Source organism: Gopherus flavomarginatus, chromosome 7, assembly GCF_025201925.1.
Source record: "Gopherus flavomarginatus isolate rGopFla2 chromosome 7, rGopFla2.mat.asm, whole genome shotgun sequence".
Classification (NCBI taxonomy): domain Eukaryota; kingdom Metazoa; phylum Chordata; order Testudines; family Testudinidae; genus Gopherus; species Gopherus flavomarginatus.
The window spans coordinates 737,297-751,785 of record NC_066623.1 but is presented as its reverse complement, the minus strand read 5'-3'; the positions used below and the strand labels follow the sequence as shown (position 1 = coordinate 751,785).

The 14,489-nt window shown below is 54.9% G+C and overlaps 1 protein-coding gene across 1 annotated transcript; it reads right to left on the bottom strand.

Moving 5' to 3' along the window:
* Positions 1 to 6,228: 6,228 nt before the first annotated feature.
* LOC127055205 (alpha-2Db adrenergic receptor-like) lies at positions 6,229 to 6,687 on the bottom strand. Its single transcript, XM_050961917.1, has one exon. It carries the CDS (start codon positions 6,685 to 6,687, stop codon positions 6,229 to 6,231), a length of 459 nt encoding a protein of 152 aa, XP_050817874.1.
* Between the last annotated feature and the right edge of the window lie 7,802 nt (positions 6,688 to 14,489).

Genomic DNA, 14,489 nt, shown 5'->3' with positions numbered 1-14,489 from the left:
GAGTACCCTGTAGGGAAAAATCCTTAGTTTATGAGCCGCTAGCGCGGACAGGGCACCCTCCCTGTGTGTGTAAGTGGAAAATGGGGGGGGGCAGTCTAAACATTCCACCTCACCCCCAAAGAGTACCCCAGCATATTACATGTATGTACACTATGGTTCAACAACCTGCAGGTATTTAGAGAATTGGAATATTTACATGCGTGAAAATCCATCTAAACAATGCCCACTAGAAGGTACTTCAATCTAGATAAGATCATACATCTAAGAGGAGTGTTTAATCACCAAAAAGCCCTGACACAGCGTGAGTAAATTTGTCTATTGAGGAAAGGAATGGGTTAATTTAAAAATCATCTTGGCCCAGGGATGGAAGGGTGGGGGGGTTGCTCTGCATTCAGGGTCAGGAATCAGCACGGACTGTGCTTGGTGCAGAGAGGGGCTGCTTTCAGCCCCAGCTGGCTGTGAAAAAAATATAGACAGAGGCGAACCAAAGGCAATACAAGTTACAGAACTGAGATTACATTTGCAAAGTTTAACTGTCCAGTAAGTGTGCCTTTGTGACCCTGGAGTCGGTGTGGCTTGGTGACACCGAAGAAGCCACAGGCAGCCGACCTGGACTGGAATCTCTGAAAGAGACACCGCAGGAGATTCCAGGGTGTAAGAGAACAGCCCTCCCAAGAGCAAAAGCATGTTGGAAATTCTGGACAAGCTGTATACAGGATAATCTCCTGTCCACCTCTCCCCCTTCTCTGAACATTATACACAGAAGTGGCCAGTCTGGACGTACGTGTGTGGGTATGAAAGGGGCTTGGGGCATTAATGTTTTCCTGAGTGATGAGGGAGCGTTCCCAACACTCTCTGTTGTTTTATTATTTTATTAATGAAGCTTTAAAATTCAGTTATATGGTGTGTTTTCTTTATCTTCCCCCAACGATCCTGTAGTGTCAGCCTGATCACCTGACACGAGGGATAGATTGGTAACAGAAATTTGTCACAGTCTGGTGAGCAATTAAGAAGGGGGGAGCCCTGCAGAACTTACACCATCTATTTGTTTTACCCTTGTTATTTTGTGTTTGATTTGCTTGGTACTGTTGGTGTTATATGTTGAGAATTGCATGAGTAAAAGTGAGCCCTAATAGGATAAGGAAACACTATCTGGTTCTGGTTCTGTTCTGTTTAACCGGTTACTGTTGTTTTTCTGCTCTGTTCATTTGGACGTTAGGAGTGTGGGCCGAACTGAACCTCTCGTTTGTAATTCCTCCGAGTGCAAGCCATGTGTGCGAGAAAGCTCTGAGGTTGAATTGAGATCCTTCTGTCCTGTCCCCTTAGCGGTCAGTGTATAGAAGTGGGAAAGTCTGGCTTAGACTGTAATTCCCTCTGCTCTCTGTGTAATTCTCTTTTCTGTTTAAGTGTCAAACAGATGAATGAGTCTCTGGGTAAACCCTCTAAGAATAGTCCTTTAAATTATATGTTAAGTAAATGGCCTTTGCCCAATGGGCCATGTGTTTTTGTCCAGGTGACAAGCCTCATGAAGGAGGACTCGGGTAGTCTTGTAAGTAAGAATGTTTAAGGGAAGAGACCAGGAAGGGTGGGGGCTAGTTGAGAAGCCCACCCTCCTAGCTAAACTGGTAGTGGAACAAGTTGGTGCCCATGGAAGGGACGGTTCAGCAAGAAAAGCAGGATCGGGCCCAGGCAGACAGGCAACAGAGAGAGAGACTGGAAAACAGGTTGGAAAACTTTTAAGGGTGTAGTGGAAGGAAGGATTCAGTAAGTGTAAGCATGGGGATTTCAAATACCCAGGACTTACTTGGAATGGTGATTTGAGTTGATAAAAGTGGCTGTTGGGAGACAAGCAAGTGATTTAAGGGAGAGTGAGAAGTTAACTCTGTAGTTGCTGGAGGGAACAGCAGTTGAACTTTGTGAAAATGCTAAAGAAAAAAGGTTTTTGGTGTCTGTGAAATGTTTGTAAATAAATTCAGGCAAAGAAGTTATTGGATTGCAATCATTTGGTTTGGCTATGAACAATATAGTTAAATTAGCTGAAGAATGTATACAGTGTTATGTAATTGAAAACCTGGGCTGCCTATGAAACAAATACAAGAAAATATGGAGTAATTCCTCTGTTTTTGCCTGAAGTCAACAAGAGTATTTGTATATTTCAAGCGATGATTGTCTGCCCAGAAGGGGTGGGTAGACCTCTGTTTTTTTTGTCTTTCAGATAATCAGAGAAAACTGATGCCAGCTGAACAGCATTCAACGTACCATGCATTTACTGGCACAATAGAAATTATGTTTTGTGTTCTATGTTCTGTCTTGTGGTGTTTGTCTTGTGGCCGGAATTTTTGTGTTTAATATTTTTATAAAATAGTCTAGTTTAAAATCAAACAAAAAGGTTAAATTAAAATGCAGATACTTGTTTTGTTCAACTTGGAATACAAAGTATTTGGGTAAATCAGAAGAATGTAATATACTAAAGTCTAATGCATTTCCTTAAGTAAGGAAAAGAAACTTCATTGGTCAAACTGTTTATTGCAAAAATTGTTGTTAAAATTTGCATACCAACAGTCTTTGAAAGCAAGGACATGAAAAGTTAACCCACTCCCCATATTGTACATGGGATCTTTCTGGCTACCTCAGATTTCTAGCCAGATGGCTGGGGATGGTGGAAAGCTATTGGACTAGAGGTTAAATTGAATGAACTCCTCAAAGTGGGAGTGCTTGTCCTGGCTTGTTGCTCCAAAGCTCTGTAATAAGGTTATTTTAGTAAAAGGGTGTGTGTGGCATATATTAAATAATAAGACTACTGTACTGTATAATGACAATGTTTATGTCTTCTTTGTTGGCAAAAAGGTGTATGAGTAAAAAGTGGAAGTTTCCTTTGCAGGTTAAAAGAAGACAAGAAAGGAAAAAGAACAAAGAACAGAATGAGTTAACTGGGAAAAAAGAATTAGCTAGCAAGCTCAGGCTATAGATAAGACACTGACTCCATTCAAGGACACTGCTCACAGTTAAGACTTGGCTGACAACCAGGAAAAGGAGGGCCTGAATTTGCCCACACAGCTATGAAATCTGAAAAACACTGCCAGGCACTAATGAAATGTGTTAAGTTTCTTTTCTCACAGGTAAAGAAGCGCTACCCAAAGACCCTAGCAGCCCTGCCACTCCTTGGAACCAGGAGACGGGATTGATGTAAAGGTCCACCGATGAAAGACTGCCTTGGCTCCACCCTGGAAAGGCCCTTAAGTCCCAGTGACTACCAACATTGCTGTAAAATGTCAAAGACTGACTGCTTGGACCCAAGATTCTCACTGCAAAAAGACCCCTCCACATCGGGAGAATTCTCCTACTGATGATTAGCTTATTTCACCTTCTAGCTCCACTGTGCCTTTTGGACAGCAGGGAAAAAGTACAAGGTGACGTGCTAGTAACCTCTCCCTTATCCACTGACAGATCTACTGTGCCTTTGAATTTTTCTAGAAGAATCAAAACCATTACAGGGTTATGTGCTAGTAACCTCTGCCCTGTAGGATGCTGTACCACGACTGTTTTGGGAAAGAAGAAGGAACACTCGCTCCACTGAAATTGCCAAAGTCCAGGAATTCCTGACTAGAAAGGACATTAAGAACTGACCCTGGTGAAGAAACAAAGAATTATACACCGGTGGGAGGACATTTGTGGGACCCATGTTTGGGAATGTGGTATTGAATGGATTTTGGGGTTTATTCTACAGGCTGCACCCTGTGTTTTGGATAAATCCTTAAGCATATATAGCTCTCTCTACTTAGATTTTAAATAACAAGTACCCAAAAAGTTTGTTCTGCTACTAGAAATTTTACCCATATTGAAACCATTCCAGTGACTAATAATGTATGCTCTTAATGGGAATGCCTTTTGACAGTACCTGAGAATAGTTAAATAACAGGTGTATTATAGTACTACACCAAGAAAAGATGGTATTAAATATAACTGAGGCTGGGAAGGCATTGCAGTGGGATCTAGTATGTTTAGGAATTCGGGATTTCCTGAATGACCAGCTGATGGCCATTCGGAGTGATCTTGAGTACCAGACTTGGCCCACTGCCCTTACAGACACATCAGGAATACCATCTGATCTGTGATCATGGAGACATATGTGGACACTTCCTGGGTGGAAGTGTGGCTTCCCAGGGCGGGGTATGCGCCCTTATAGGGGATGAATACTGTACTTATGTCCCAGAAAGCGCACAGGATATTAACAAGCACATCCTGTCAGCCAAACAGGGTTTTGAACAGTGGAAGGCCCAGGAAAGGAAACCTACTATTTCTGATTCCCCCTGGGGCTGGTTGCTCAACCTGAAAGAATTAAGGAAAGGTATTGTTCACCTCCTGCTCACTGGTGTAGTTTCGTTACTCTTCTCTTGCTTGCTTGCTGTAAAGCACTCCAGCTCCCTAGAGCTTAATCACATGTTATCCTTTAAATGTGAGAACACTCAGCCAAAAGTTTGTTGAGTATTCTCAAAGGAGGGAGTTGTTGGTGTCACTCTGGCATAACCCTAGATAACTCGGAAAGGTGATAGACCACAAGTGTCAATGAAGCCCTCCTGTTGTAGGCCTCAATGAACCAGTGTTCCTCCATGTTAAACACTTTGTGTAACCTAGTGTAACCTAATATGTTAAGAGCTGTAAAATGTAGTGTTAGCAGTTAGTTTTGGTTATAACAGCCAGTTCTCTGCTGTAATACATTGAAGCTCGGCTAAAGCCCGCTCAAGGCCGTTTTAAGATACTGTGTACATGTCTCAGCAGCGGAGAGGGAGAAAGAAGGGGGAAGTCAAAAGATTGAATGAGAGAAGATACTGCAGCTGGATGGGAAAGGAGGGGGGAGTAAGAAATCAGCTAGTCAGCAAGAAAGTTTTGTAGTAAACAACTGGGATATAAAAGGAAGAAACTGCTTGTGTTAGCGGTGCAGGATCTGAGATTGTTATTTCTCCCTGGCACCTTATTTGAGCTCAAATAAATTTGGTTGTTTGCTTCTCCACCCTAGTGTGTTTATTGGCGCTTAAGCACTCTAGGCAACGAACCACTGTTGCTTGCCTCTGGCACTGCTATGTCTGCAACATTAAGATGGCCATCCTGCAGCAAAAAAACTTCAGGACCAGACTTCAAAGAGAAACTGCTGAGCTTCAGTTCATCTGCAAATTTGACACCATCAGCTCAGGATTGAACAAAGACTGTGATTGGCTTGCCAGCTACAGAACCAGTTTCTCCTCTCTTGATTTTCACACCTCAGCTACTAGAACAGGGCCTCATCCTCCCTGATTGAACTGACCTCGTTATCTCTAGCTTGCTTGCTAGCATATATATACCTGCCCCTGGATATTTCCACCACATGCATCTGAGGAAGTGGGTATTCACCCTCGAAAGCTCATGCTCCAAAACGTCTGTTAGTCTATAAGGTTCCACAGGATTCTTTGCTGCTTTTACAGATCCAGACTAACAGCCTACCCCTCTGATACAGGAGACAAGTTTCAGCTATTGCCAGAATGCCCGTCCCCGGGGAGACAGGGCCTCCCTGAGAGGGCACCTGGGGGCATGGTTATCTGCCCCCCCACACACACACACACTTTGGGGAAGCAGAACTCCCCAGGAAGCTACTCTGCTGAGCTGTGGGAAACAGCCCAGGCAGGCAAGCCATGAAGCCAGAGTGGCTGGCCCTAGCCACTTGGGGGCTGGGGAAAGGGTCACCTGGGCTTCTGCTGCTCAGAGACAGGGGTGTCCCAGCCCCATGCTGCTATCTAGGGTCTCAGGAGAGCCCCATGTGCTTTGTTGTTCCACAGGCCCCAGCAGTGGCGCTGTCACCCCAGCTCAGCTCCCTCTCTGGAGGCACTTGTGGTGTAGGCCCCATCCCAGGTCCTGTTCTCTGTCCAGGGCCCAACAATTGCTGGGTGGGACTGGCTGAGCTGGATGCAATGCCAAACATGGGGCCATGTATCTGCAAGCCGCTGCCCCTGGCCCCCCAGGCCTGAGGGATTTTTCCTGCAGCCCCCCCTTCTGCCCCATTATGCCCCAGCTGCTCTTGTGCCCCCCCATCTCAGCCCCCCTCTCAGCCTCCCCTCGCAGCTCTGAACTCTGCAGAGGCTGCAGCACAGCAAGCTGGGCCCTGGGGTTCCCGTATTTCGGATTCCTAGAAAGAGGACACTGCCTCAGGGATGGGGGGAGCTGGGGTGGGGTGACTTGCTGGAGGTGGGGCCAGTGTCACTCCCTGTCACGGTGGCAGGGCGGCTGGTGCAAGCCCAGGTTGCAGCACCAGCTGCCAGCACAGTAGCGGTCCAGACTGATGGCAGACAGGTGCAGGATGGAGGAGGTGCAGAAGAGCATGTCCAGTGCCAGGTAGAGGCTGTACCAGAGGCTGCCGAAGCCCCAGGAGCCCAGCAGCTCGTTGGCCCAGGAGAAGGGGATGATGAGGGTGGCCACAAGGATGTTGGCTGAAGCCAGAGACACCAGGAAGAGGTTCTGCGGGGCCTTGAGGGCCCGGCTGGTGAAGACAGCCACCACCACCAGCACGTTGCCCAGCAGCATGGCCAGGATGATGGAGAGCACGGCCAGCAGGATGAGCGCCAAGGCCAAGGGGGAGTGTGAGGCCACCCCTGGCTGCCCTCTGCTGCCATTTCCAGATGTGTTGAGGGGAACAGCGGGGGAGCTGGCCTTCTCCATCCCAGCTACGTTCCCAGACCAGGCCGGACCTTCCATGCAGGGAGCTGCCCGTGGGAGGGGGCAGCACCACCCATGCCCACCTGGCAGGCCCCAGCATCCTCACCTGCCAACAGCCCTGTGTATGCCAGAGGAGCAGGGCCAGACCAGCGCTGCCTGCCTTGCCTAGCCTGGGTGCCCAGATGGCACAGTGCCATGGTCAGACGTCTCCGGTGCCCCAGGGGGAGGGGATGGTCCCAGCACGCAGCAGAGCTGGTAGGGGTCTCACCCAGGTGCTGGAAATGTCTGTCCTCCCAGGAAATGCTGCCCCCTTCCTTCCCGTCCTCTCCCACTGAGGGAACCAGTGTGCAGCGGGCCGGGCGTGTGGAGCCCGGCAGCACTGCTCCAGCACTGAGCAGCCTGGGTCCTGCCCCAGGACGGGAGGGAGGGGCTGACATGACTGGCTGGAGCCTATGCAGCTGCAGGCAATGGGGAGGAAATTTGCTGCCAACATTTAAAGGGTCCGGGAGTTCCTGCCATGCCCCCTGCCACCAGGGCACTGGGGACCTCCAGCCCCAAGGGGGGGGGCATACTTGGGGGGAGGGGCAGAGCAAGAGGATGACACTGGGGCCTAGGCATAGTGGATGGGGTGGGGAACAATACTCAAAGAAGGGACTGGGGGGGGCTACTGAGGGGGGATGATACTGAGGGGAAGGCAGTGGGAGACTAATACCTGAGGTGTGTGGGAGGGGCCCAGGGAATGATACCGGGGAGGAGGGGCCCAGTGGGGGCATGATACTGGAGGATTGCAGTGGGGGGACAATACCCGAGAGGAAGGGGTACAATGGGGGGGCGATACTGGGAGTGCAGCACAGCTGGAAAGGGGCCCAAGGTGGGATTCTGCCTGGCTGACCTCCCCATCCCCACACAGTGGAGGAGGGTTGCCCAAATGTGGGGCTGGGGGCAGCTGGCCTGGGCTAGGATGAGCACACACTACCAGGCCCTGCGGGGGAGGTGGGCGGGGGCCACTGGGAGCTGAGGGGGGTGTCACAGAGTGTGGGTGAGTCAGGGCCCTGCACCCCTCGTCCTGCCATTCACCCTGACTCTCAGCCAGCCAGTCACAGGAACACAGTGCCAAGCGGAGCGTGTAGGTACAACCAGGACCCCTCAATCAAGTCCTTCTGGGGGGTTCAGGGAGCTTAGACCCCAGCTTGGGGTTCCCTGCATTGCACCCCCCAGCCCAAGACAGAAAAACAAAAACTCCTCCAGCAGCTTTCTCCCCCTCCCCCCAGCTCCTCCTCTCCTTTGTCCAGTCTCTGGGCAGAAGGTGTCACTTCTCTCCACCCCCCCTCAGGGCTCAGGGTACAGCTCAGGTAGCTTCCTTCAAGGGAAGTGCCCCATCCCCAATATAACCCCCCTGCGACATTCCCAGGGCAAATCCGCCCCACTTCCTGCTCCGTCACAGGGGGCATGGGGAGCTGGGTGGAGGGCACCAGGAGCTGGGGGGGCACTGGGAGCTGAGCAGGGGGCACCGGGAGGTGGGCGGGGGGCACAGGGAGCTGGGTGGGGGGCACCGGGAGGGCACTGGGAGGCACTGGGAGCACTGGGAGCTGGGTGGGGGCGCGGGGAGCTGGGGAGGAGCCCTTTCCGTGACACTGCTGTGAGGGGAGGGCTCGAACTGTTTCCAGGGCACCTCTCTGCCCGGCAGGGGCTGCTAAGGACCCTGGTCAAGCTGAGGGCCCGGTGTGAGCAGGGCAGGGTGGACAGGGCTCTGTGTGGTAGCCAGGCATGAGGGTGACAGTGAGTGGGCGGGCGGGCACAAAGGGTTGAAAAGCAGAGGAGAAAGCCCTGCCCCCCAGTGGACAAGGGGGCAGCACCCCTGGCACCCGGCCCTGCACTGATCGTCCCAGAAGGGAGCGAATAGCGAGGCAAAATCACTGCCAGGCAGCGCCTTTATTTACCCACGTTTCCTTCCAGACAGGACGGACAAACAGACAGACATCGCCATTGCAACACATGCACCGTGGGCACCAAGACTGGGTGCTGCCAAGCTACAGGACAGCCCGGGCTCTAGCTCCGGTTAGGTACCACGTCCTGCCACCAGCACGCGGGCAGCTCCTGCCCCTCAGGTCTGCTCCGGCTGGGCAGCGCGAGGCGCCATGTCCTAGGGATGCAGACGAAACAGGCTCAGGCTGACACAGCCACCTCCACAGGGCAGGCACCCCGGCCACTGCCCACTGCTGGGCCACCCTCATCCCAGGCCACGCAGGCCCTGCCCTGCCTGCCTCAGCTCCCGCCTGGGCACTGCCCTGACAGCCTCAGCCCAAGCCCCTCTAGAAGCTCCTGGGCCCTTTCCAGGCTCGGGGTCCTTGAGGGTGCATCCAGACCCACATGAGGTTTGCCAGGCACATGGCCCAGGAGCAGCGCCTGAGCTGGGCCCGCATGGTTCCTGGCCAGGGCAGTCTCCTCAGAACTAATAGGCAGCAAAGGAGATGGCAGGTACCTGGGAGCCGCTGGTGTCCTCCTGGCTGGGGAGAGACTTATGGGGTGTGCGGAACGCCTGGGAAGAGAGCACAGAGCACACAGCCCCACTAGCGCCAGCCACCTGGCAGGGAGAACCAGCCCGACCCAATGTGGGTCCTCAGAGCCTCCCCCATGGAGAACCAGCCTGACCCATTGTGGCTCCTCAGAGCCTGCCCTCCATGGAGAATCAGCCCAACCCAGTGTGCATCCTCAGAGCCTTCCCCTCCCCAGAGAACCAGCCCGACCCAGTGTGGGTCCTCAGAGCGCCCCCCATGGAGAACCAGCCTGACCTAGTGTGGGTCCTCAGAACCCCCCTATGGAGAACCAGCCCAACCCAGTGTGGGTCCTCAGAGCCCCCCCTTGGAGAACCAGCCCGACCCAGTGTGGGTCCTCAGAGCCCCCCCTCGGAGAACCAGCCCGACCCAGTGTGGGTCCTCAGAGCCTCCCCCATGGAGAACCAGCCTGACCCAGTGTGGCTCCTCAGAGCTTCCCCCATGGAGAACCAGCCCGACCCAGTGTGGGTCCTCAGAGCCTCCCTCATGGAGAACCAGCCCGACCCGGTGTGGGTCCTCAGAGCCCCCCCATGGAGAACCAGCCCAACCCGGTGTGGGTCCTCAGAGCCCCCACTCCATAGAGAACCAGCCCGACGCGTTGTGTGTCCTCAGAGCTGCACCCTGACTTATGGAGAACCAGCCCAACCGAGTGTGGGACCCCCCTGGAGAACCAGCCCAACCTGGTGGGGTTCCTCAGAGCCTGCCCTCCATGGAGAATCAGCCCAACCCGGTGTGCATCCTCAGAGCCTTCCCCTCCCCAGAGAATCAGCCCGACCCAGTGTGGGTCCTCAGAGCGCCCCCCATGGAGAACCAGCCTGACCTAGTGTGGGTCCTCAGAACCCCCCTATGGAGAACCAGCCCAACCCAGTGTGGGTCCTTAGAGCCCCTCTCCCTCCCAGAGAACCAACCTGACGTGGTGTGGATCCTCAGAGCCCCCTCCCCCACGAAGAACCAGCCTGACCCGATGTGGGTCCTCAGAGCCTCCCTCCCCCGGGGAACCAGCCCAACCCAGTGTGGGTCCTCAGAGTCTCCTCCCCATTGAGAACCAGTCTGACCCAGTGTGGGTCCTCAGAACCGCCCTATGGAGAACCAGCCCAACCCAGTGTGGGTCCTCAGAGCCCCACCAATGGAGAACCAGCCTGACCTGATGTGGGTCCTCAGAACCCCCTATAGAGAACCAGCCCGACCCAGTGTGGGTCCTCAGAGCCCCCCCCTCGTGGAGAACCAACCTGACCCAGTGTAGGGCCTCAGAGCCCCGCCCTCCATGGATAACCATCCCGATCTGGTATTGGTCCTCAGAGCCCCTCCATGGAGAACCAGCCTGACACGATGAAGGTCCTCAGAGCCCCCACCATGGAGAACCAGCCCAACCCGGTGTGGGTCCTCAGAGCCCCCTCCCCATGGAGAGCTAGCCCACCCTGGTGTGGGTCTTCAGAACCCCCCCCGGAGAACTAGCCCGACACAGTGTGGGTCCTCAGAGCCCCCCTATGAAGAACAAGCCTGACCCGGTGTGGGTCCTCAGAGCCCCCCTATGGAGAACCAGCCCAACTCGGTGTAGGTCCTCAGAGCCTGTGTCCCCCCCCCAGGACAACTAGCCCAGCCCGGTGTGGGTCCTCACTCAGAGTCCCCCACGACTCACTCAGAGCCACCATCCCCAGAGAACAAACCCTGCCTGGGCATGGGGTCCCTGCTCAGAACCCCTCCCACCACTGAGCATCCCATCAGGGCTGGTTACCTTCTTGGCGGCCTGGATCTCCTCTGTGGACTTGGAACGGCCTTTTCCGCCCTGCTTCTGGGGGGAGCTGGGCGGCTGCTGGGGACACAGGAAGGGCCCGTGTCTTTCAGAGGGGAACACTCACCCCACAGGACCCTCAGCCGGCTCTGGCTGGCCTGGCCCAAGTGTCGCTGCACAGGGAGGTCTGGCCACATGGCGGAATCGGCAGCTGGCTCCAGGTGCAGGTGGCTCGGGTGGGCACCAGCTGTCAGGGCCCTTTTCAGCCAGCGCTGCTGCTCCTGCAGTCACACTGGGCTGGGCACCTTGTACAGAGGATTGCGGAGCACTCAGCAGCCAGCCCATAACGCGCCCACAGCAACTGGCAGCACCAGGGGCAAGCAGTGTGCACCACAGGGCACTGGCATCAGCGCTGAGCTCAGGGGGCCCGGCTCCCTTCCGCAGGAGCACTCTGTGATGTTACACCTCATATTCTTCATAGAAATATTGTTCTGATCTGAATATGGTATAACTAAGATGTGTTTTATACTAGATGGGTTGTGTGAGGTATCACTGAAACGTTGTGATTTACTGTCTACGTTTATCCAGTGTGTGAATGTACCATTTCTGTATCGGAAATTAGGAATATTCTCCCTGGTGGCTCCTCCATCTTCCCAGGAGTTCCTTCCCGGCAAATAAACCTTGTCTCATGGCTGCTCTGACACCTTGGACACTGCTGGCACTTTTCCACTGGAAACAAAGGCTTCCCGCCTTGTGTACATTCTGTGTAAGGCTGGGTAGCAAGGCAATCTGGGCTCTCCATTGCCTCCCCGCCTGAGAAGAGAGAGACTGCGGAAAGTTCCTGCAGAAACCAAGGGACTAAGGTTGGGGAAGGCAGGGGCTGAGACCAGGAGTCTAGTCTGTGGAGAGACATAACTGGAACTCAGCTGCAGAAACGCTCCAACCTGCCCAAACAACCCTTGGGTGAGAAGTTACTGTGTGTAACCTGTCTCTGCAGCGTATTGCGCTTAGTTTGCGTGGTTTGTTTTATTTGCTCAGTAAACTGCTTTGTTCAGTTTGCTATCCCTTATCATCACTTAACATTTACCTTTCCTAGTTAATAAACTTCTTTCTTGTTCATTTCAAAACCCAGTTTGTGCCATTCATATCAGGGGAGGCAAAAAGCGTGGGGGAGATTTTTATGAGCTTGCGTTGTGCAGATCTTCCTGTACAGCACAAGACAATATTATTCTGGGTTTACACCCTAAAGGAAGTGTGCATGTGAGTGCTGGATAAAACCCTGAGCTGAATCTTCCCACACAGAGTTGATTTCAGTCTGCGTCTGCAGCTGGCTGTGGCCTTACCGGTGTGTGTGCTAGAGAAGGCTTGAGCGCCTGGCACAGCAAGGACAGGGTGAGGAAACCCGGGCTGGTGGAACAGGCGAATGCAGTGGGACCCCAGCACATCAAGTGGCATCCCGGACACAGGGTCCAACCTGTTCCCCCCCACCCCTCCATGCTGCAGCTGGGTTGCGCTGATGCCAGAACCCCATGCTCCTTTCCCCACATAAGCCCAGCCTGGGTCCAGGGCCTGACGGGTGCTGCAGTGACGGGCTCAGCACCTCTGCCAGGCTGAAGGCTCCCCCCAGCCTGTGGTATCTTTGTGCCGGGCTCCATGGCTCCCTGCACCCCAGCTGCACTGAGGACTCACTCTGGCGCAGCAGAAAGTGCTGTCCCGGGGTCCTGCAGGAGACAGGCCTGTCATGGGACTAGCAGAGACTGCTGGCTCTGCCTGCTCCCAGCTGTCTGCCCGTGTGGCCTTGTGGGCAAGCGACTGGGTTGGGCTCAGTTCCCAGCTCCACCATAGATTGCGTGACCTCGGGCCAGTCCCTGGACGTGTCTGGGCTCAGCTCCTGCCCTGTGACAGCGAGATGATAACCAGCTCATGTGTCTCAACTGCAGGGCGATGCTGCCAGGGCAGGGCCTGCCTCCCTGCATCCAGGCACCGCCACAATCCAAGCAGCAGGACAGCCCAGCCGCTGAAGGGTTCCAGTGAATGCATCTGGCCTGGAGGCCAGCAGCACAGGGGGAGCCCAGCTGTGGGGCCGGACAGAGCTGCTCAGACCACAGGGCGGAGACAGGCTGTTTCTGATTAGCAAGTGTGCCCCCCTGCCTCGGGGGGGCCAGGAACTCCCAGCCAGCCCTGCCCCCCGCTGCACCCCCCTGGCAGGATGGCCTGGCGCTCCCAGCGCAGAGCAATCCAGCAAGCAGTGCAGCCGGGAGTAACCCTGCAGTGTCCCTTGCCCAATTCCTTGGTCCTACCCAACCCCCATGTCCACTGGCTTCCAGCTGAGGCTGTTTGCTGCCAGTAAGCCTGTCCCAGGGACAGCTGCAGCGTGGTACCATGGGGGCCATCATCATGGGGATAAGGAGAGTTTGCCAGTGCACTCTGCCTGGTACCTGGGCAGAGCCAGCATGTCTGATGGCATCTAGGCCTGGGCAGGCACAGCAGGATAGGGCGATCCCAGACCCCACTGTGGCGGAACCAGACCCCATCAGGCCCCCTGCAGCCTGCACAGCTAGTGGGACACCCAGGGTGAGTTAATCCCTCCCTCCTCCATTTCCCCAGCCTTTGGCACTGGGGTATGGCATGCCCAGAGCACTGCCGCGCTACCCTCACTGGCTTGTGGACTTGCCCCACAAGTGCCCTGGGGAGGTGGGCAGATCGGATGCCCCCCAGGATCTCAGGAATGTCACTATCTAGATTGGCAGCAGCACCCCCCAAACAAAGTGCCCCCCTTCCTGCCAGCTCCATGGGGAGAACCGAGCTGCCCCAGGACCTGCCCAGCCCAGGCAGGTCCCAGGCTGAGGGGCCCTTGCACAGAGCGAGAGGGAGGCAGCCTCGGGACCAGGGCATGAGAAAAAAGGGTCCTCGCCTGTGTCCGAGCCATGGCCTCCTCCCCACTTACTCACCCCCTGCTGGGTGCCTGTTCCAAGCTGCTCCAGGTTGGCAGGGCAGCCCTGTCCCTCCTGCCTGTACACCCCACCAGCCAGCAGAGCCAGCCTCTCAAACGCTCTGGTGCAGCCCAGTGCCCGCTGTGCGAGGTGGGGCACGTTGGGTGGGGGGCTAAGCCCAGAGCAGCAGCATCGCTCAGTGAATACAGGACCCACCCAGACTCTCTCTCCTGCTTCTCGGGGGCAGAGCAAAGGGTCAATATGCAGCCCCTGCCCCAGGACTGAGGCTGCTGCTGCGTCTGGGCTGGAACACAGCGGCTACTAGTCAGCACATGGGACTGTGCTCAGCCGCTTAGGCCGGAAGTGAAGTAGAAATCTACAGGGAGAATAGACGGTAGAATAAGCCCCCACTTCCTGCAAACTCTTCCCCACTTCGGCCAGCCACCACAGCACCCCCTAGTGCCGCCCTGGGACAGACCCTGCCCCGCTCCCTGTGGCACAGCGCCCCGCAGCGCCGCCCTGGGGAACAGGGACAGACCCCGCCCCATTATCCATGTCCCCCCCTAGTGCTGCCCTGGGGAACAG

Coding starts and splice junctions, on each gene's coding strand:
- LOC127055205 (XM_050961917.1), bottom strand. CDS start 6,687: ATGGAGAAGGCCAGCTCCCCCGCTGTTCCCCTCAACACATCTGGAAAT.